At 36.5% G+C, this 21,154-nt stretch overlaps 1 protein-coding gene across 1 annotated transcript; it reads right to left on the bottom strand.

Annotated features, from left to right (window-relative positions):
- Positions 1-18,996: 18,996 nt before the first annotated feature.
- On the bottom strand, positions 18,997-20,773 carry LOC142631453 (uncharacterized). The gene is made up of 4 exons (XM_075805625.1): positions 20,604-20,773; positions 20,261-20,510; positions 19,844-20,107; positions 18,997-19,638 (listed from the first exon to the last, which is right to left on the bottom strand). The coding sequence occupies exons 1-4, from the start codon at positions 20,771-20,773 to the stop codon at positions 18,997-18,999; spliced, it is 1,326 nt and encodes a 441-aa protein (XP_075661740.1).
- Positions 20,774-21,154: the final 381 nt, after the last annotated feature.

Below are 21,154 nucleotides of genomic sequence, written 5' to 3'. Positions count from 1 at the left end.
CTTCAATTACCTACTTGTAGTGGTTTCTATCGGAATTATTGCATGCCTGTCTTTGGGGTGGTGGGAAAAGAGAAGCATAAAATTACATTTTAAGTAACAAATTAAACACCACTGCACACATTTGATACAATGGTCACTCCACAAGTATAAGTACTTATGGGGTGTAAGAGCTAAGGGCCGGGGTTCAAGTCTCTAGAAGGGAGCTTCACACCATGGTTTTTAGACCCGGACCGTTCAATGAACCGTAAAAGGGAAATGTTCAAGGCTTTTAAGGTTGGACTGAGGTTGAACTGAGGTCAAACCGTGATGACGACATAATTAATTCAATAATTAATTAAAATATAAATTAAAATATTAAATTAATAAAAATTGAAAAATTACCTAAAATAGTTCCAAATATTTGACTATTTATAAAAAATTTTATTTTATTCTTATGAAACTTAATATAAAAGTTAATAGACATTTCTCATGAAATTAATAGGAAAAAAAACGGTTTTACTTAAAAAAGAAAAAAAGAAAAAAAAGAATAGTGGCGGCAGTGGTTATTGGTTTGTTTCCCACTCAACTTTTGTCTTTTGTTGAGAGACCCAAGGCTCTGGTAATTTACCCATTCCCCATGAAATTTTAAAAATAAAATATGAAGTATAAACTAAAGCTAGAAGCCTAGAAGAGTGAGAAAGGAAAACATTGTTTTGTCCACCGGATTAAAATCGAAGCCCAAGATTATAGGCTGTGGTTGACAGTCAGGTTGAGTATATGAGAAGGCAAAAACAAGAAATAACAAGAGAAGAGACAGAGAAGGCAAAAATGCAGAAATAACAAGAGAAAATGAAGAATACTGAGACAGAGAAAGAACAAGAGAGAGCAATATAGAGAAGAAGAATGAGAAGAAACTATGATGTAATCTCAAGTCTCAATGTCTAACAGCATGTTTGAAACTACAAAGAAGAAGAGTAAGATGCTTGGGTTAGTTATCTGGAAGTTAGTCACATGCTTGGGTTCACATGATGAAGGCTGCTTGCTGTGAGGGTTGATTTCTTTATTTTTGCTTTTTTCCTTCCTCTTCTTCTTCTTCCTTTGCTGCTTCTTCTCTGTTTTTTTATTTTTATTTTTATTTTTATTTTTCTCCCTTTCATTTGGTTCCAGATCTGAAAAAACCAAAAGTACTGCTGAAGAATTGGCCAAAACTTTGCCGAAAAAAAGCAACCGTCCGAACCTCAAAAACCGGTCACGATTCTCAGAATTGTACGGTTCGACCACGATTTGCACGGATCTCTGCTTTTTTCTCGTTGAACGGTTCTTGAAGCTAAAAAAATCGCAAAACTGACAGGATTGCGGTTTTTTCGGTCGGACCGTACGGTTCGGTCTGAGTTTCAAAACTATACTTCAAGCATATATTCACTTAAATTAAGTTATATTGTATAAAAAAAAGTTATAAATTAAACAAATATAATTTCAAAAGTAATAACTTTAGGGTCCGTTTGGATACAATTAAAAACTGAAAACACTGTAGTAAAATAATTTTTAAATGAGTGAATAGTGATGCGAGTCTCATTTTTAATTAAAAAATTTTTAAAAGTACATGAACAGTGTACCACTGTGCAGTTACTGTTCACGCACAGTAGTGAACAGTACACCTGTCCCCGTTGAAACGTGTACGCAGAGAAAAAAAAAAAAAAAAAAGAGTCTCAAACGCGGGACGCAGCCTCCCAATCCAAACACACACTTAGTCCTATGGTTTTAAAAAGTAACAAATTAAATCAAATCATATAGTTTTTAAAACAACATATTAAATCTCCATTTTTTAAAATATTAAATAAAAGTTAAACATTTATATCAGTGGAACAACATTGTATTTAAGGTCAATATAGAATAAGGATGAAATTTACAACTTTGTAAAAATCTGAAAAAAGAAAAAGAAAAAAGAAGGTATGGTCAAAGTCCAACTACAAGTCTGCAACACAACCTTTGAATTGTTGTGTTTATGCATCCTTCTCCTTCAAATCACCATCAATTATTTATCTTCAAAGAGAGCAATCGTACTAAATATAAGAACTCTAAATAATAGAGCCCACAGTGGTCTTTACTTTTAAGTTACTGACTAGTGTCGAAAATCTTTTTCACGTTGAATTGAGTAAAATCAGTAAAAGCTCCCCTGTAATTTTAGTTCATGAATTATTCACCCTCCTACTTCCATAGAGAGAAAGCATGGAAAGAAAATGGAGGGACGAGATTAGATTAGAAATTGTGATATACAATGCTAAAGAAGCAGCATTTTTTCACAACTTTATAAGATGTCAAATAACTATTGGAGTAACATTATTTTTTTGTAAGCCAATTATTGATAGCACATTTATTCTGCATTAATCATAACAATATTTTATAAAAAATAAATGAAAAATGTCACCAAATTTATTATATACAAAATGGCTCACATACTTTTATATAATTTTTATTCTTTAAAATAAAATTAATAAAAATTACTATAAATGGCAAAATTAAGAAAATAAATATTACTATAAACGGCAAAACCACAGTTTTTGGGGCCTAAATGAAGGAATTTGTCATTTTTAAGGGGTACTTTGTGGTGAAGTGATGACTATTGCTCAGAAGGCTGTTTCGCTTCAACCTACCAAATTTCATGCAATTTCGACTTTGAGACCCACAATTTCTACTAGTACCTTTTTGCCTTGCGTGTTGATCTCAAGCGCACATGAAAGTACAAGAAAGCCATGACGGTTTGTTCTACATCATTAAATATTTCCATCTATTATGCTTCTTCATTTACTTCAATTCCCTACTTCTAGTGGTTTCAATTACCGGTAATTGTCTACTATCTTTAGGGTATAAAAAAGTGTATAACATAATGTTTTGAAAATTGTTCAAATTATTACAAAGTAAGAGATATTAAAAATACTATAAATTTTTACTAATACTTTTTATGGTTTTTTTGATAACTACTGACATGTTGCGATTGATACGTAATAACTAATGAAAGCAAGGTTGCTTTAAACACAACATATCAAGTCAAACTATAAAAAGCACATCAAGTCAAACTATTCATCTAATAAAAAGTCAAACTATTATTTTAAATAGACAAAAGGTTGGATTCTTAGCATTTTTACTAAAAACCCAAAAGTATGGTCTAAATACTATGTAACACCACTTGAATTGTACTCCATCTGTTCCAATTTGTTTGTCCTATTTGAAAAGTTAAACTTTTTAAAGAAATATCATTTATTATCTTGTCTACCTTATAAAAATATATAAGCTTACAAAATTACTCTTAAGTAAATTTATTAGCTTAAAAAAAAAATTATTCTTAATGAAACAACTAAAAAGGTACCCTAATTAAATTAATTTTTTAAATATTTGTTAGTTTTATTTTCAAATAGTTTTGAAAATAAAGTAGGGGTATAATAGAAATATTAGTAAATAAATGACTTCTATTAAGGACATATTTTATGTAGTTGGCTAATCCTTTGACAAAACGCATTTTACTTGTATTTGGGTAGATCTAGGATGTGCTTAATACTTCAAAGAACATGTTGTTCAAGTCTAGTATCAAAGTCATGCAGATTGGATCAAGAAACAAGTGAAGAAAATGTGTTTACTAAAACTGGACACCTCCTGGACATCTGCGGACAGCTGCTTGACAGATAGTTATTTATCAAGGTTTAATGAGGCTCGACAGATGCTATCTATCAAGGTATCTATCGAGGTTACGGTAATCAGAATTTTCAGATCTGATTTTGGGGCCAGGCTTTTGTATTTGTGTAAGATTTCTATTCTCACAACCCTGGACATATATAAGGCTTATTTTAGAGGCCGTCACATAAGAAAATACAAGGAGAACATATACAAAAGGTGATCGAAGCCTTATTCTCTCTGAAAGAAGCTACTGCGTCTTTGCGCTTTAGGGTTTTGTAACCAAGTGCTTCTTGATCTTCATTATTGATGAAGTGAAGAATTTTGCGACCAACATCTTCTTCTCTAGTTGGTGATTGAAGTCGTGTACTAGGATCCGCACAATTGGTTAGTCACGTACTGTGATTTGTGCATCAAAAGGTGGCGTTCATATATTGAAGAGTTCAAAGGTTCTGAAGTGGTAGAAGGTTTCTGCTGCGAGTTCATCTACGAGGATTGTAGAGTCTAGGGACAAAAGTTTTGTACTAGATCTGCAACTTCTCTTTACTATAGTGAATTGCTTTTCGGGAAGATTTTCCCCCAGGTTTTTTACTGTGAAACTGGTTGGTTTCATTGGTTTTCCTGGGTCATCATATCTTGTCTTGTTTATTTTTCCGCTGCACTTAGTTTTGACATGATATTGATGTTTGATTGTTTTAACAAGTTTTATGTATAATAAGTTAACAAGTTTTATGTATAATAAATCTAATTAATAACTTGGGTTTAAAACTTGTTAATTCTATCAACCGGGATCTAAATTTTCTAACAACTTTTATTTTTAGAAACACTACAATATTTTGGGACATCAATCCCAAAATAGAATAGATGACAAACAAACTGGGACAAATGGAGTAGTATTTATGCGTCCCTTGATCATTTCCCTTCACATCCGTAGTGAAGATAAGCACAACTATCAAAATTAGTTGCCCACATTTATCATTACCACTTTCTCTTAGGAAACTGACAGTCGTGGAAAATCTTTTCCACTTGAAATTGAAATCAATATATAAATTCATATCCCCTGTAATTTTAGTTCATGAATTATTCACCCTCCAACTTCCGTAGAGAGAGCTTTGAAAGAAAATGGAGGGAGAAACTCATGTCCTAGCATTTCCATACTCTGTACGTACTAGGTCACATAAACCCAATGCTCCAATTCTCAAAGTGCTTAGCCTCAAAGGGTGTTAGAGTAACATTTGTCATTAACACCTCTAGAAGAAAATCCATACAAGTCTGTGCCAACCACTCTATCAATGTTGAGATAATCTCTGATGACTCTAAGGAACCCGAAAATTCGGAAGGCATAGAAGCACATCTCGAGCATTTCAAGCTAAATGTCTCACAAAGCTTAGCAAAGCTTGTTGAGAAACATAATACCTCCAAATACCCTCCAAAGATTCTTGTTTATGACTCCGTTTTGCCATGGGCTTTGAACATAGCTCGGCAACTTGGACTTTATGGAGCTGCATTCAGGGGACGGTTCTAGGAATTTTTTTTAGGGTGGTCACTAAGAAACTTAAATTATACAAAATTTAATAAAGAAATAACTTGAATATATCAATGTCACCAAAAAAAAAAAACACGCAAATACATGAAATATTACAATTTTTTGTACTAGCAAAGAGAGGAAAAAAAAGACTAATAAAAGATAAAGTGGAAATTGAAAATGCTGATTTGAAAATAATAAACTGACCAAAAGAATTTTATAACAAATATTATGCAACAAGTTGTCATTGGTGGGTAAAACATTTAAATATTGAGCCCAAATTAGAATTAGTAATAGCTTATCACATAAGATTTATTGTGAAAATATTGTGGATGTAGCATTACTATTATTTTTATTGAATTCAAATTCTTGTGAATCTCAGGTCATATTGTTTAACATTTTTATTAGGGTGGTCAAAATAAGTTAATATAGTATATAATATTTTTTTTCAAGTCACGGTGGTTAATGGATAGATTAATTTAAACTAATTATATATATATATATTTTTTGCTAAGTAAAAAATTTTTTTTGGCAAGTGAGGGTGGTCCTGGGACCACCCTCACATGCAAGTGGAGCCGCCACTAGCTGCATTTTTCACTCAGTCTTGTGTGGTTAAGACCATCTATTATCATGCACATCAAGGAACAATTCAGGTGCCCTTAGAAGAAGGGTCTTCAATTTCGTTGCCCTCGATGCCATTACTAGGGGTCAATGATCTACCTTCCTTTCTTAGTAAAAAGGGCTTGTACCTAGCTTGGCTAAACTTCGTATTGAATCAATTCTCAAATTTCCGGGAAGCAAATTAAGTGGATCTTGTGCAACACGTTCAATAACTTGGAATATAAGGTAGGTAATTAAGCAGTCCATTTATGTCATGTTTCTTGTGTGTGACAATAATAATTATGTCGTACATTTCATCCACCTCACACAACATTTGAATTCCACATGACTGTGGGGTTCACATGAAAAAAAAAAGTGAGAGAAAATGATACATATATTTGGTATATATGATATATGAAATACCTCCAGCTTATCTGCGAGCAAAGCAATGTGAACCAAATTCTTAGATGGAAATAAAATAATACTAATTTTCACCTAACTATATACCTTAGAGAAGTTGTATGGTCAAATTTACAACCACTTGCATAGTTGCTTGTTTTTTTTTGGGACCAGATACATTATGCTTTTTGTACAACTAGTCTATTGAAAGAATATAGTTTAGTAATAGCTACCAGTCAAGATGGGGATATGTAAACTTTTATTTTTATTTTTTATAAGTAACAAGTTTTATTGATATAAAAAATGGAACACTCTAGTACACAGGGAGTGTAAAAGGGGTTAACAATTCAAGTACAAAAATTACAAGAATAAAGGAAATCAAGAAAAAAAAAGAATGATTGGTTTCGCATAGTAGCCAACCAATCCAATAAAGTTTGAAAGAAAAATAACTTGAGGTCTGGTATATATCTCTGATTATCTTCAAAACACCTACTATTTCTTTCCTTCCAAAGTCACCACATTAAGCAATGGGGAACAATTAACCGAATATGACCATTTTAATGACGACCAAGGGATGTGTAAACTATTTTATATCCCAAACCAGTCCCAGATCACATTAAAATTTAGGAATTTCATATTAAAATAATACCATTTGTTTTTTGAAAATAAGAGTACAAAAGCTATTGTTTACTAACCATGGATTGTCTTGAACAGGTCAGGTTGGATATGGTTCAACTAAAATTAAAAATCTAAAATATTTTAAACTAAGTTCAAGTATTACTAAGTATTAGCACTTCAACATTAATTGAATCAAATTTATACGTAATCTATAATATAATCAACACTTAATTCATATATTCCGCTAGCATTTTAACAGCAAAATAATAGAGGTTGTGATTTGGTACATGTGTGAAGTTTAGTGGGTGAATTGGTCAAAATAAAAGTCCAGGGAGTGTAATGATCAATAGCTTAAAGTTCAGGGGTGTGTGCATTTTTCCTAAAACTATATATATCACTTACTACAAAGAAGTCTATTGTGTTACATACATGCACTAGTGTTTTGCAATGAGCACTTGTAGAGGGCCTACTAACCCCAAAATTCTCAGCACAACCAACTTCATATAAGACCCAACAATCAACATGTTTCCAAGTAAGTAGTCGAAGCCCAACATGTTTCCTCTATTTTTTTTTTAAAAGGTTTTATGTTGTTGCTATTGTTGTACCTTTTGTTTTAAAAGGTCTCCTTTTTTCAATCATTGGTTTTTTTTTTTGGTTATAATAATTGTAAGGTCTCGTTTTGGATCCTAAACTCGAAAGATAAAAGGATTAAGGCCTAAAGAGCCCAATACAATGAATTTGTAGAGAGTGGGCTTGAAACTAGACTTCAATGAGTTGGACAATAATCAGACTGGGTTAAAGATGACAAGAAAACCAAAATAAACAAGTTTTGCGCAAAGAAAACCTTCCTCGGCAAAGTCCGAGGAGAGTAGTTCTTGTATATATTTCTCTTAAACTTTATTACAATTACAATTCTTAGTGCTACAATGTTTTTTCTACAAATTCTCTGATAATCTTCTTGTAATGGGGTCTTTCTTCCTTATATTCTCTTGTTTTACTTCATCTTTACCCTCTACGTGTAGGTTAAGTTGCCTATCTTAATCTTTGTCCCACCAGCATCTTCTTGAAATTTTTGGGGGTAACTGTAAGGTTGAATATCACTGTTCAGGTATCACCTCCACATTAATGCGGTCAGAGAGTTAGTTGTAGAGCATTTAATGCGGTGGTAGCAGTTTTCTCTTAGATATTTCTTAGTTTCACTTTCTCCTATTCCCTCCTGATATTTATCCTTACTAGTGGAATTGCCCGGAGTATTGCTCTTGATGGCAGGTCGACTCCTCTGACCTCTACTTTGTTAAGCTGATGAAGCATTTCTCCTTGGATGATCTTCCCAAACCCTCATCACCAGTACCCTTCCATAACTCACTGATTTGTACTTCTTTGTTAACGTCTACCTATTAAATGTCCTCGGACAAGGTCCATGACCCAATATACATTCCTAGACCTTTCATCCTTACAATAGCCCCTCGAAATTCTCCTCTTTTGCTCCTCGGGAAAAAATGAGGATTTCTATATTATAATAACAATTCTGCTCTTCCCTTACATCATCTTTGTCTGTGCAGGAGTCTTTTCAACTACCTAAAAGCACGCTCTTGACGTTTTGGCATCTGGGATGCGCTTGCATTTAATTTCTACGACTCTATTCTCCTGCTTGCTTTTCCCTTTCATACATATATTGCTTGAAGACTTCATTGGCTTTACTTTTTCCACTTCCCAAACCTCCAAAACTAGTCTGAGGAGCCCTACTTCCCTTTCGTAAGTCGTTTTCAGTATTCTTTTCTTCTCATTTTCTTTTCTATTTCTTTTTATTTAGAGCCATTTCTTTCCTCGGCCCCCTTAACTTCACCTCGTCTGCCTACTATCTTTAGTTTTTCTTTCACATGGGTAGATTTACTTACTTAGTAGACACCCCAGAGGGTATAGAGAGCTTTAAGACTCAATACCGAATTCCCTAGGGAGTTTCCATTAGGTATTATAAACAGGCGGAATGGCACACTATGAGGCAGGAGGGAGAAGTAGTAATATCTATGATTGCCTTTATAGAGCGAAGGATAAGAATCCCTATGGGTAGAGTAACTAGGGATTACTTAATTGCTTACAGACTCTCCCCCACCTAGTGTGCCCTCAATATGTTTAGGATCCTAGGTAGTATAGATAACCTCAATGTGAAGATGGGTGTGAACCTTACCCATCATGACGTTAATTGGGTTTACAATCGTTATAAACTAACAGGGCAAGGGTATTACATAAAATCTAGAGTTCCCGAGGTTAGGCTCATATCGTGTCTCTTTGAGTCCAACAAGGGTATGAATAAGAACTATCTAATCATCTCAGGCGAGTGGCACGATAGGCTTCATTGTCCGACTAGAGAAGGGACACCAGGTGGGGTATTTAGGCCTAGGTTTATTATTCTAACAATCCATTTTTTTTCTTACTTACATTTCCTTTGCTCACCCTTTCTATTTGTACTTGTAATTTAAATTTTCTTTTATACACGCTTCTTTTTGACAATATCTTTGCTTCTGATGAACTTGCTGATAAGTACTTTGCTATCCCGAACTTCAACCTTGTCAACGAGCCAAACTTGACAAAAATACTCAAGGCCGAGATATTCCTCCACACAAATGGGCAATTAAGAGCAGCCTATCTCATCCTCGGCTACAATCCCCTATCTTCTAGCTTCCAGGCACCCAAGTACGTGATCAAAATGAAAGACTGTCGCCTACACTTGATCAACGTTGCCGTACCGAGTTTTCTTAACCTAGACCCTGCTTTAGAAGGTGTATAGTAGGTAAAAATACCCTTTCAGTACACAGCCGAGGAAGAAGCAACTCCTTTTCAACCAACAATCAAGGAAGAAGAAGAAGAAGAAGAAGAAGAAGAAGAAGAAGAAGAAGAAAAAGAAGAAGAAGAAGAAGTAGCTGAAGTCTCAGACTTCGAGGACGACTTTGAGGTCTTCAACTAGCCTCAATCCCCAAAAGTACTAGTTGGTGATTTTAGCCGCCTCTCCCCAGCCCAAGTAAGCCACCTCTAGGAAGCTTCAACTGTTCCTGACGCCATGGTGCTACAGCGCAAAACCAGGTCAAGCCTCCTGGATCTGCTAGAGTCCCACGCAGGAGGCAGTGTGCCCAAAAAGGCAATCTAGACCAAGCCTCCCACCCCTTAATCTACTCAGGCTTCCCAACCTGATCCTGTTGACAAGAAGAGGAAAAAAGGACCAGAAGGGTAAGGAGGTGGTGGAGGAAGGAAAGGGCCTTCCCTCGAAGGAAGCTGAGCTCCAAAAGGGGGCCAAAGCAGCCAAAATTGCTCACACAAGGTCCTCAAGTGAAGGATCTATGGTGGAAAGGGGGTATGACCACCAAGTTAAGGTGCCAGCCTGGAACTCTCTCTTGGTGTTGGATGGAGCCCCCCTTCCAACAAATGCGTCTATAAGGGACTTCTAGCAAAGGAAAGCTAGGTATGTGGCCAATGCTGTAGAGCAGGCCCTTTTGCTGCATAGGGACATGGCTGAACTCAGGTCCATGAAGAGATAAGAAGTGTTTCTTAGTCTAAAAAGGGACTTTGCACTAGTAAGTATTTTAATTGGCTTAGGTTATAATTTCTTTTCTCTAATCTTTATATATATATATATATATATATATATATATATATATATATATTTTTTTTTTTCTTTCTTAAAAGGCTGTTCAAGCTGTGCATAGGGTCGAGGAGTTAGTGAACAGCTCCCATAGGCAAATGAAGGATGAGGAGGGGAGGCGTATTGCTATTGTTGACGCCTTTAATGTAGTACAGAAATGATTCAAGAGTTGAACACCAAACTAACCGAGGCTGACAGAGATAAGAAGAGCGTCGAGGCTGCCCTGCAAGGAGTTGAGAGGCAGGCGGAGAGTTAATGCAAATAGCTCCATCAGGCCAAGGACCAACTAATTATAGCCATAGAGAAGATTGGGGTCCTGAAGAAGAAGAAGTTGAAAGAGGCTGAGAAGGCTGTAGACAAGGCCGAATAGGATGGCTATGATGTGAGGGTAACAGAGACTGAGGAGGCATTTAGGGCTGAAGTCTCTAGGTTGTGCAGAACTTACTGCCTCCAAGTGTGGAATGAGGTCCTCAACCAGGCTGGGGTTGAGGCCTCCTCTGCCCTTAGGAGAGCAGAGAATGTCTACTATTTCCCTGCCATCCGTGCATCAAACTCCCCGGGCTCCAAGGCTGACACTGCCTCTGAAGAGACAAACACTAGCAAGGATTCACCTACCAAGGCCCTCCCTTCTTCCAATAGTCCTCCCAAAGTGGTAGAGCAAGCTGGGATTGCTGAAAAGGAGAAAGACATAACTAAAGGGGTGGCCCCTGAAGCTACCAAGCCCCCAACTGCACCCAAGGGCCCTTCTAAGGACAAAGAGGTATCCCAAAGCCTAGAGATTGTCCTGGCAACCTATTCCTACCAAGGAAGACTCTAAGGGTAAAGGTCCAGCCTCCATAGTAGCTGCAATTGCCAAACCTCTTAAGGTCACAGCAAAAGACAACCCACCTTTGAAGATTAAGTAGTGCTTAGTTACAATTTGTAATGTTTTATTTTATTTTATTTTTTTATGCAGTTGTAGTTTGCATTTCTGAAAACTGTACTTACTTCGTGTTCTTCAAGGCTTTAATTAATGACAAGTTCTAATTTCTTTCATGTTTTATTGTACTTGTGCAAAGTTAAATACTCTACACTTAATCGACCTAAGTATAAGATGTAATTCCTTTCAGTTCATGATATACTCCCACTCTGGACCTTAACAATTGCTTACATAAGTGACAGCATAACTACCACAATCTATGCAATCAACAACATAATAAGTTAAGTGTTCCAAGCCTACAACCTTTAATAGAGGGTAATTTTGACTTCAAAAACATACCTTATACATCTGAGACAAGTAATTCACTTGACTATACATGCTTTATGCTCTTCTCTTTAACCTTAAATAATGGTAGACCATGTACTTACTTACAGTTTCACATGCTTATCCACTTAAGAGCAAATCAAGACTGTAGTAGGTGTTAATTTACCCATAATATACGGCCGAGGAGCCAAAGATTACTCTGGTTTTGTTTAACTCCTAGAGAGACAATGAGCAGTGCTAATTTACCCAAGGTGAGTGGTTCGAGGAACTAAGCATAACCAAAGTTCTGCTTAGCATTTGAATATTTGTTAGGGAGTATTAATTTACCCAAGGTATGTGGTCCGAGGAGCTAGACATAACCAATGTTCCGTTTAATACTTAAATAAATAATAAGAAGTATTAATATACCCAATGAATGTGGTCCAAGGAGCTAGGTATGACTAAGATTTTGTTTAATACTTAAACAAATAATAAGAAGTATTAATTTACCCAACGTACGTGGTTTGAAGAGCCAGACATGATCAATGTTCTGTTTAATATTTAAACAAATAATAATAAATATTAATTTACCAAAAGGTATTTGGTCTGAGGAGCTAGGCATGACGAAGGTTCTGTTTAATACTTAAACAAATAATAAGAAGTATTAATTTACCTAAGGCATGTAGTCCGAGGAGCCAGACATGACCAAGATTCTATTTAATACTTAAACAAATAATAAGAAGTATTAATTTACCCAATGTATGTGGTCCGAGGAGCCAGGTATGACTAAAATTCTGTTTAATACTTAAACAAATAATAAGAAATATTACTTTATCCAAGGTATGTGGTCCGAGGAGCCAAGCATGACCAAAGTTCTGTTTAGTACTTAAACAAATAATAAGAAGTATTAATATACCTAAAGTATGTGATCCGAAGAGCCAGACATGACCAAGATTCAATTTAATACTTAAACAAATAATAAGAAGTATTAATTTACCCAAGATATATGGTCCGTGAAGTCGGGCATGAACAAGATTCTGTTTAATATTTTAAAAAAATAATAAGAAGCATTAATTTACCCAAGTTATGTGGGCTAAGGAGCCAGACATGACCAATATTGTGTTTAATACTTAAACAGATAATAAGAAGTATTAATTTACCCAAGATATGTGGTTTGAGAAGTTAGACATAACTAAGGTTCTGTTTGATATTTAAACAAATAATAAGAAATATTAATTTACCCAAGGTATGTGGTCCATAGAGACAGACATGACCAAAATTCTGTTTAATACTTAAACAAATGAAAAGAAGTATTAATTTACCTAAGTTATGTGGTCCGAGGAGCCAAGCATGACCAAAATTCTGTTTAATACTTAAACAAATAATAATAAGTGTTAATTTGCCCAAGGTATATGGTCCATGGAGACAGACATGACCAAAGTTCTGTTTAATACTTAAACAAATAAATAAGTATTAATTTATCTAAGGTATGTGGTCCGAGGAGCCAAGCATGACCAAGGTTCTATTTAGTATTTAAACAAATAATAAGAAGTATTAATATACCCAAAGTATGTGATTCGAGGAGCCAGAGATTACCAAGGTTCTGTTTAATACTTAAACAAATAGTAAGAAGTATTAACTTACCTAAGGTATGTGGTCCGTGGAGCTAGGCATGACCAAGGTTCTGTTTAATACTTAAAAAAAATAATAAGAACCATTAATTTACCCAAGACATGTGGTCCAAGGAGCCAGACATGACCAATATTGAGTTTAATACTTAAAAAAATAATAAGAAGTATTAATTTACCCAAGGTATGTGGTTTAAGGAGTCAGGTATAACCAAGGTTCTGTTTAATACTTAAACAAATAATAAGAAGTATTAATTTACCTAAGGTATGTGGTCCGAGGAGCCAAGCATGAACAAAATTCTGTTTAGTACTTAAACAAATAATTAGAAGTATTAATATACCCAAAGTATGTGATCCGAGGAGCTAGACATGACCAAAATTCTGTTTAATACTTAAACAAATAATAAGAAGTATTAATTTACCTAAGATCTGTGGTCCGTGGAGCCAGGCATGACCATGGTTCTGTTTAATACTTAAAAAAAATAATAAGAAGTATTAATTTACCCAAGGTATGTGGTCCAAGGAGCCAGACATGACCAATATTGTGTTTAATACTTAAAAAAAAAATCAGAAGTATTAATTTACCCAAGGTATGTGGTCTAAGGAGCCAGACATGACCAGGGTTCTGTTTAATACTTAAACATATAATAAGAAGTATTAATTTACTTAAGATATGTGGTTCGTGGAGACAGGCATGGCCAAAATTCTGTTTAACACTTAAACAAATAAAAAGAAGTATTAATTTACCTAAGGTATGTGGTCCGAAGAGCCAAGCATGATTAAGGTTTTATTTAGTACTTAAACAAATAATAAGAAGTATTAACATACCTAAAGTATGTTATCCGAGGAGCCAGACATGACCAAGGTTTTGTTTAATACATAAAAAAATAATAAAAAGTATTAACTTACCCAATGTATGTGGTCCGTGAAGCCAGGCATGGCCAATGTTCTGTTTAATACTTAAACAAATAATAAGAAGTATTAATTTACCCAAGGTATGTGGTTTAAGGAGCCAAGCATGACTAAGGTTCTGTTTAATACTTAAACAAATAATAAGAAGTATTAATTTAACCAATGTATGTTTTTCGAGGAGCCAGGCATGACCAATGTTCTGTTTAATACTTAAAAAAATAATAATACGTATTAATTTACCTAAGGTATGTGGTCCGAGGAGCCAAGCATGACCAATGTTCTATTTAGTACTTAAACAAATAATAAGAAGTATTAATATACCCAAAGTATGTGATCCGAGGAGTCAGACATGACCAAGGTTCTATTTAATACTTAAACAAATAATAAGAAGTATTAACTTACCCAAGGTATGTGGTCCGTGGAGTCAGACATGTGGTCCGTGAAGCCAAGCATGACTAAGGTCCTGTTTAATACTTAAACAAATAATAAGAAGTATTAATTTAACCAATGTATGTTTTTTGAGGAGTCAGGCATGACCAATGTTCTGTTTAATACTTAAACAAATAATAATACGTATTAATTTACCTAAGGTATGTGGTCCGTGGAGCCAGACATGACCAAGGTTGTATTTAGTACTTAAACAAATAATAAGAAGTATTAATATACCCAAAGTACGTGATCCGAGGAGCCAGACATGACCAATGTTTTGTTTAATACTTCAATAAATAATAAGAAGTATTAAGTTACCCAAGGTATGTGGTCCGTGGAGCCAGACATGACTAAGGTTCTGTTTAATACTTAAACAAATAATAAGAAGTATTAATTTACCCAATGTATGTGGTTCAAGGAGCTAGACATGACCAATGTTCTGTTTAATACTTAAACAAATAATAATAAGTATTAATTTACCCAAGGTTTGTGGTCCGTGGAGCCAGGCATGACCAATGTTCTATTTAATACTTAAACAAATAATAAGAAGTATTAATTTACCTAAGGTATGTGATCCGAAAAGCCAAGCATGACCAATGTTCTATTTAGTACTTAAACAAATAATAAGAAGTATTAATATACCCAAAGTATGTGATCCGAGGAGGCAGACATGATCAAGGTTCTGTTTACTACTTAAACAAATGATAAGAAGTATTGATTTACCTAAGGTATGTGGTCCGAGAAGCCAGACATGACTAAGGTTCTGTTTAATACTTAAACAAATAATAAGAAGTATTAATTTACGCAAGGTATATGGTTCAAGGAGCTAGGCATGATCCAGGTTTTGTTTAATACTCCAATAAATAATTAAGAATATTAATTTACCCAAGGTATGTGTTCCGAGGAACCAGGCATGACTGATATTTTGTTTAATATTCAAACAAGTAATAAACACAACACATAATGTCAAAGATAAAAACATGACAGAACTGCCTTTCATTAATAATAGTATATTCGCAGATTATTTACACTCCAAAGACGTGGTATGACATTTTCATCTAAATCTTTTTGGAAATAAACCCCTATACTAGCTACCGAGGTGATATGGTATAGTCTTTTCCAATTGGGCCCTAACTTCCCCTATGTTGGGTTTTTTGCAGTACCCATAACCTTTCTCAATACCAAGTCTCCAGGTGCTAACGGTCTTAACCTCACACTTGAGTCATACCCCCTGTTTGAGTTTCTGTTGATAATATGCTAACTGAACCATGGCAATTTCTCTCTGCTCTTCAATCAAATCCAAGCTCTTTTCTAATAGGCTGTCATTATTGTTTGGAGTGAACGAGGTTGTTCTCAGTGTAGGGAATCCAGTTTCTAGAGGAATCACAGCCTCGGCCCAATAAGTTATTGAAAATGGTGTTTCCCCTGTTGACCTATGAGGGGTAGTCCAATATGTTTAGAGAACATGTGGCAGTTCTTCCACCCGTTTGCTCTTTACATCATCCAACCTCTTCTTGAGGCCATTCACTATGACCTTGTTGACAGCCTCGGCCTGTTCGTTCCTCTGTAGATAAGCCGGAGTTGAATACCTATTCTTGATGCCTAATTTACAACAGTACCTCTTGAAAGTTTTGCTATCAAACTGAAGCCCATTGTCCAAGATGAAGGTATGAGGAATTTCAAATCGAGTGACGATATTCTTCCACACAAACCTCTTGGCATCCACATCCCTAATATTTGCTAGTGGCTTAGTTTCAACCCACTTGGTGAAGTAGTTAGTGTTGACCAACAACCATCTCCTATTTCCTGCTGCCTTAGGGAATGACCCTCCAATATCCAAGCCCCATTGAGCAAAAGGCTAGGGACTAGACAAAGGATTGAGGACACCCCTGACTGATGAATGTTTGGAGCAAATCTCTGACATTTGTCACACTTCTTCACGTATTCTTACACCTCCCTTTGTATACTTAGCCACCAATATACTTGAGTGAGGGCCCTGTAAGACAGTGATTTGCCTACTGTATGACTTCCACAAATCCTTTAGTGTAATTCTTTTAGGAGTCGCTCTATTGCCTCAGGATGGACGCATAGCAAATATAGCCTAGAAAAAGAGCGCTTATATAACTTTTGATCATTAGACAACCAAAAACGAGGGGCTTTTCTTCGCACTTTATTAGCCTCTCCCTTCTCCTTGAGCAAAATGTCATCCTTAAGGAATAAAACTATGGGGTCCATCCAACTAGGTCCCACTCTAATTTGATGAATTTGGGCCCTCTCTCTTCTTATCTCAGTAGGCTTACCTAAATCTTTAACCAGGAGAACCCTAGGTAAACTTTGCACCGAGGTAGTTGTGAGAGTGGCAAGAGAGTCAGCATGCGTATTTCTACTTCTAGGGATTTGCTATAAAGTGAAAGACTCAAATCCTGATTGCAAGTGCCTAACCTAGTTCAAATACTCTTGCATTCTCAAATCCCTAGCCTCTAACTCTCCCTTCACTTGGTCTACAACTAATCTTGAATCTGAGAATACCTCCACTACTCTTCCTCCCATTTTTTGAACCATAACCATCTCTACCAAAAAAGCTTCATACTCAGCCTCATTATTTGTGGCTGAGAAGCCCAACCTCAAGGATTTCTCAATAGTGATCCCCTTAGGAGATATCACAACTAACCCCACTCCAAATCCTCTTTGATTAGCTGCTCCATCAACGTATACTCTCCAAGATAGAGGTCCTTCTAAGGAAACCATCCCAACTGATTTTCCATCCATGTTCTGTTTTTCCCTGTCCTTATGGAGACTCAGTAAACTCGGCCACTAAATCTGCAAGGACCTAACCCTTAATAGAGGTGCAGGACATATATCTAATATCAAAAGCCCTTAAGATCGTTCCCCATTTTGCAATTCTCCCGATGTAATTAGCTTTCTGTAATGGTAATTGAAGAGAAAGTTGGGTTAGAACCACATCTGTGTGAGCTTGGTAGTAATGAGAAAGCTTCCATGTAGCATGCACCACTGCTAAGATGACCTTCTCCAATGGTAGATAACAAACTTCTACTCCATGCAACGATTTGCTCACATAATAAACTGATCTTTGCACTCCATTATCAACTCGTATCAGTACTAAGCTTACCGCATGAGAGGCTACAGCAATGTATGCAAATAGAACCTCCTCCTCCTCGAGCTTGGACATAATGGGTGGTCGAGAAAGATACTCCTTCAGTTGCTAGAAGGCCGAGGCACACTCTTTGGTCCATTCAAATCCTTTCCACTTATGCAACAACTAGAAGAAAAGCCTACATCTGTCTGCTGACCGAGAGATGAATCGGTTCAGAGCAGCAGTCATTCTTGTTAATTTTTGGACTTCTTTGGAATTCTAAGGAGGTTGCAAATTGTTAATTTCCTTAATCTAGTCAGGGTTAACCTCAATTCCATAGTGAGTGACCATATAACCTAGAAATTTGCCTGAGCTAACGCCAAAAGAACACTTAGAACCGTTAAGGCATAGATTGTGCTTTCTCAGTATTTCAAAAGTATTCTCAAGGTCATCCACGTGCTTGGACTCTATCTTACTCTTCACCACCATATCATCTATTTAAACTTCCATATTTTTACCTAGGCGAGGCTTAAATATCCTAGTCATCGTTCTTTGATAAGTAGATCTTGCATTCTTTAACCCAAAGGGCATCACCTTGTAGTGGTAATTTCCAGTATGTGTAACAAAAACTATCTTCTTCTAATCGTCCAAAGCTAATGGTATTTGATGGTACCCTTGAAAGGCATCTAAAAAGCTCATCCAAGAATGGCCTATAGTTGCATTCACCAATTGATCTATTCGAGGCATGGGGAAGGGGTCCTTTCGGCAAGTTTTATTTAAATCTGTGAAGTCTACACATACTCGCCACTTCCCATTTTTTTTCTTCACCACTACTGTATTGGCCAACTATTCAAGGAAAAATACTTCTTTTAGTGCCCCCGCATGCTTAAGCTTAACCACTTCCTCCTTTATAGCGTCAAAGTGCTTTTTAAAGGAGCGCCAAGGTGGTTGTTTTTTGGGAATAACATATGGATTGACATTTAAATGATGGAAAATAAAATCTAGATCCACTCTAGGAGCCTCGTAAGCATTCCATGCAAACACATAAACATTCTTCTTAAGAAATATCATAAGTTCTTCCTTCTCCCGAGGAAGCATTTGAACTTCGACTTGGAAAAACTTCTCCTCATCATCACCAATAATAACTTTTTCTAATTCCTTACACTTTGCCCCTTTTATCACCACATCTGTAGACAATACTGACATCCTTGATTGCTATAAACCCTGCTCGGGAGAGGCCGAAGACTCACCTCTAGTCTGATGTCTAATTGCAGCCACCAAGCACTACCTAGCCATAGATTGGCTCCCAACCAGCTCCTCAACCTGGTTCCTAGACAGATACTTCACCTTCAAATGTGGGGTGGAAGAAATGGCCCCCATGGCATGAAGCCAAGGTCTTGCCACAATGGTAGTGTATGGGGAATAGGCATCTACCACAATGGAGTCTACCTCCACCACTTCTGACCTTACTTGCACAGGTAGTTTAATCTGGCCCTTTGGGATAACAATTTTCCCATCAAAACCTACCAAAGGTAAATCATAGCAGGCCAGATCCTCAGCTTTCAATCTCAGCCCTTTATATAAATCAAGGTACATGATCTCTGCACCACTGCCCTGATCTACCAACATTCTCTTCACATCATACCCACCTATCCTAAGGGTAACCGTTAGGGCATCATCATGTGGCTGCAAGGTTCCAACTTTATCTTCATCTGAAAAGCTCAATGCTGGCTTGACCTCTATTCTACCCCTCTTTGGCTCAGGGGACAAGTCCTCTACAGATTGCCGAGCTATAGACATCACCCTAAATGGATGAGAACCAGTTCTTCCCAGAACAGCAAGAATAACACTAATTGTGCCTAAAGGTGGTCTGGAGGAAGCATCACTCTGAGCCCCCGACCCAGTTTGGTTATCCTGTCTGTTGGGCTGATACAAGAACTACTTTAACTTCCCAGCCTAAACCAGTTGCTCTAGATGACTTCACAAAGTCTTGTAATCTTTTGTGATGTGTCCGCGGTCTTGGTGGTATTGGCAATGAAGGCTTTGGTTGCGTTTCATGGGGTCTCCCCCCATCTTATTTGGCCATTTAAAATACGGTTCACTCTTAATCTTTTTTAAAAATTTGATGTACAGGCTCTCGGAACACAGTGCTAACCACCTGAGCAGTAGTAGATCCAAAATGCCTAGCAAAATCTCTTCGAGTTCGGTTGTTATTATACCTCTCCGACTTGAAATCCCTTTGATCTTGAGAGAGTACTTTAGCTTTCTCCTTCTCTTGTTGTTGGTCCTCCTTGACCTGCTTGTACTCATCAATATGATCCATAAGCTGACGTACACTGCTAACAAGTTTCCTTGTCAAAGACTTCTTTAAATCGTGCTCGGTGGGCAGGCTGACCTTAAAAGTCCTTATAGCCACATTATCAAAATACTCATCTATCTCATTAAACATCTCCTAGTATCTATCCGAATACGTTTTCAGGGTTTCCCCCTCCCATATAGTCATAGACAACAGGGAGTACAAAAGCTGGGGAACCTTATTACAAGTTACAAAACGAGCCCCAAAAGCCCTAGTAAGCTCCTTAAAGGAGTTAATAGAACCTTCATCTAGGCCGTCGAACCATCTAATCCCCACAGGCCCCAAACTGGATGGGAACACCTTGCATATCAATGTCTCATTCTTTGAGTGAACAACCATTCTCTGGTTGAACTGGCTAACATGCTTCACAGGGTCTGTTCTGCCATTGTACATGGTGAATATTGGCTTAGTAAACCGTTGAGGAAGTTTTCCTCCTTCAATCCTACATGTAAAAGGTGATTTAGAAATCTAATTCAGAGCCCTACTCATACCATCGTTACCCAGGCCTTTATGAGATGGACTCTTCCTTCTCTACCCATAATGGTGATCCTCATCGCACGAAAAAGATTCGCTAGGAGGAGTCCTTGACTTGGGCCGATAGCTATTAGCCCTATCATCATTAGAAGAAGGGTTAGAACTTGAAGGAGTTCCTCTACATAGCTCGTGGTGTAACCTCCTCCGTAAATGGTCAACCTCCAGTTGCATGCTTCTAGTATTCTCTTCATGAGATACGTGACTCCCACTTCGAGATTGGCTCCTACTGGTATGTGTGGTATGCACATTAACCTCTTGGTTCCTTCTTCGTTCAAGATTGAGAAACTGATCTTAACGTTGGGAACTGACAGACTCTTCTTGGTTTAACCCTGAACCTACCATATTTGAACGTTGATCTCACTAAAGCTCAAGTTCCCCAAAGAATTGGAGCCCACATCCTCCTCATTTCTCACGTTTTGGATCAAGAAATTGACAGGCATGTGGAACGTACATGAACCTTTATAAAGTAATAATAATAATAATAATAACTCATTGTTATTTTAAAATGATTTCCTTATAAAGAAAAAGGATTGATGTTACATATTGTAGTTA

Source organism: Castanea sativa, chromosome 4 (assembly GCF_040712315.1).
Source record: "Castanea sativa cultivar Marrone di Chiusa Pesio chromosome 4, ASM4071231v1".
Lineage (NCBI taxonomy): Eukaryota > Viridiplantae > Streptophyta > Magnoliopsida > Fagales > Fagaceae > Castanea > Castanea sativa.
The sequence above is the reverse complement of the archived record's forward strand: the minus strand, read 5'-3'. Positions and strand labels throughout refer to the sequence as shown.

What these genes read in the sequence shown, in the direction of transcription:
- LOC142631453 (XM_075805625.1), bottom strand. Translation starts at nt 20,773, where the DNA reads ATGCAACTGGAGGTTGACCATTTACGGAGGAGGTTACACCACGAGCTA. An exon ending in GGGCTTTTGGGGCTCGTTTT is followed by an intron (nt 20,108 to 20,260) that starts GTAACTTGTAAT and finishes AGGACTTTTAAG; the next exon opens with GTCAGCCTGCCCACCGAGCA. An exon ending in GCACTGTGTTCCGAGAGCCT is followed by an intron (nt 19,639 to 19,843) that starts GTACATCAAATT and finishes TTCTTGTATCAG; the next exon opens with CCCAACAGACAGGATAACCA.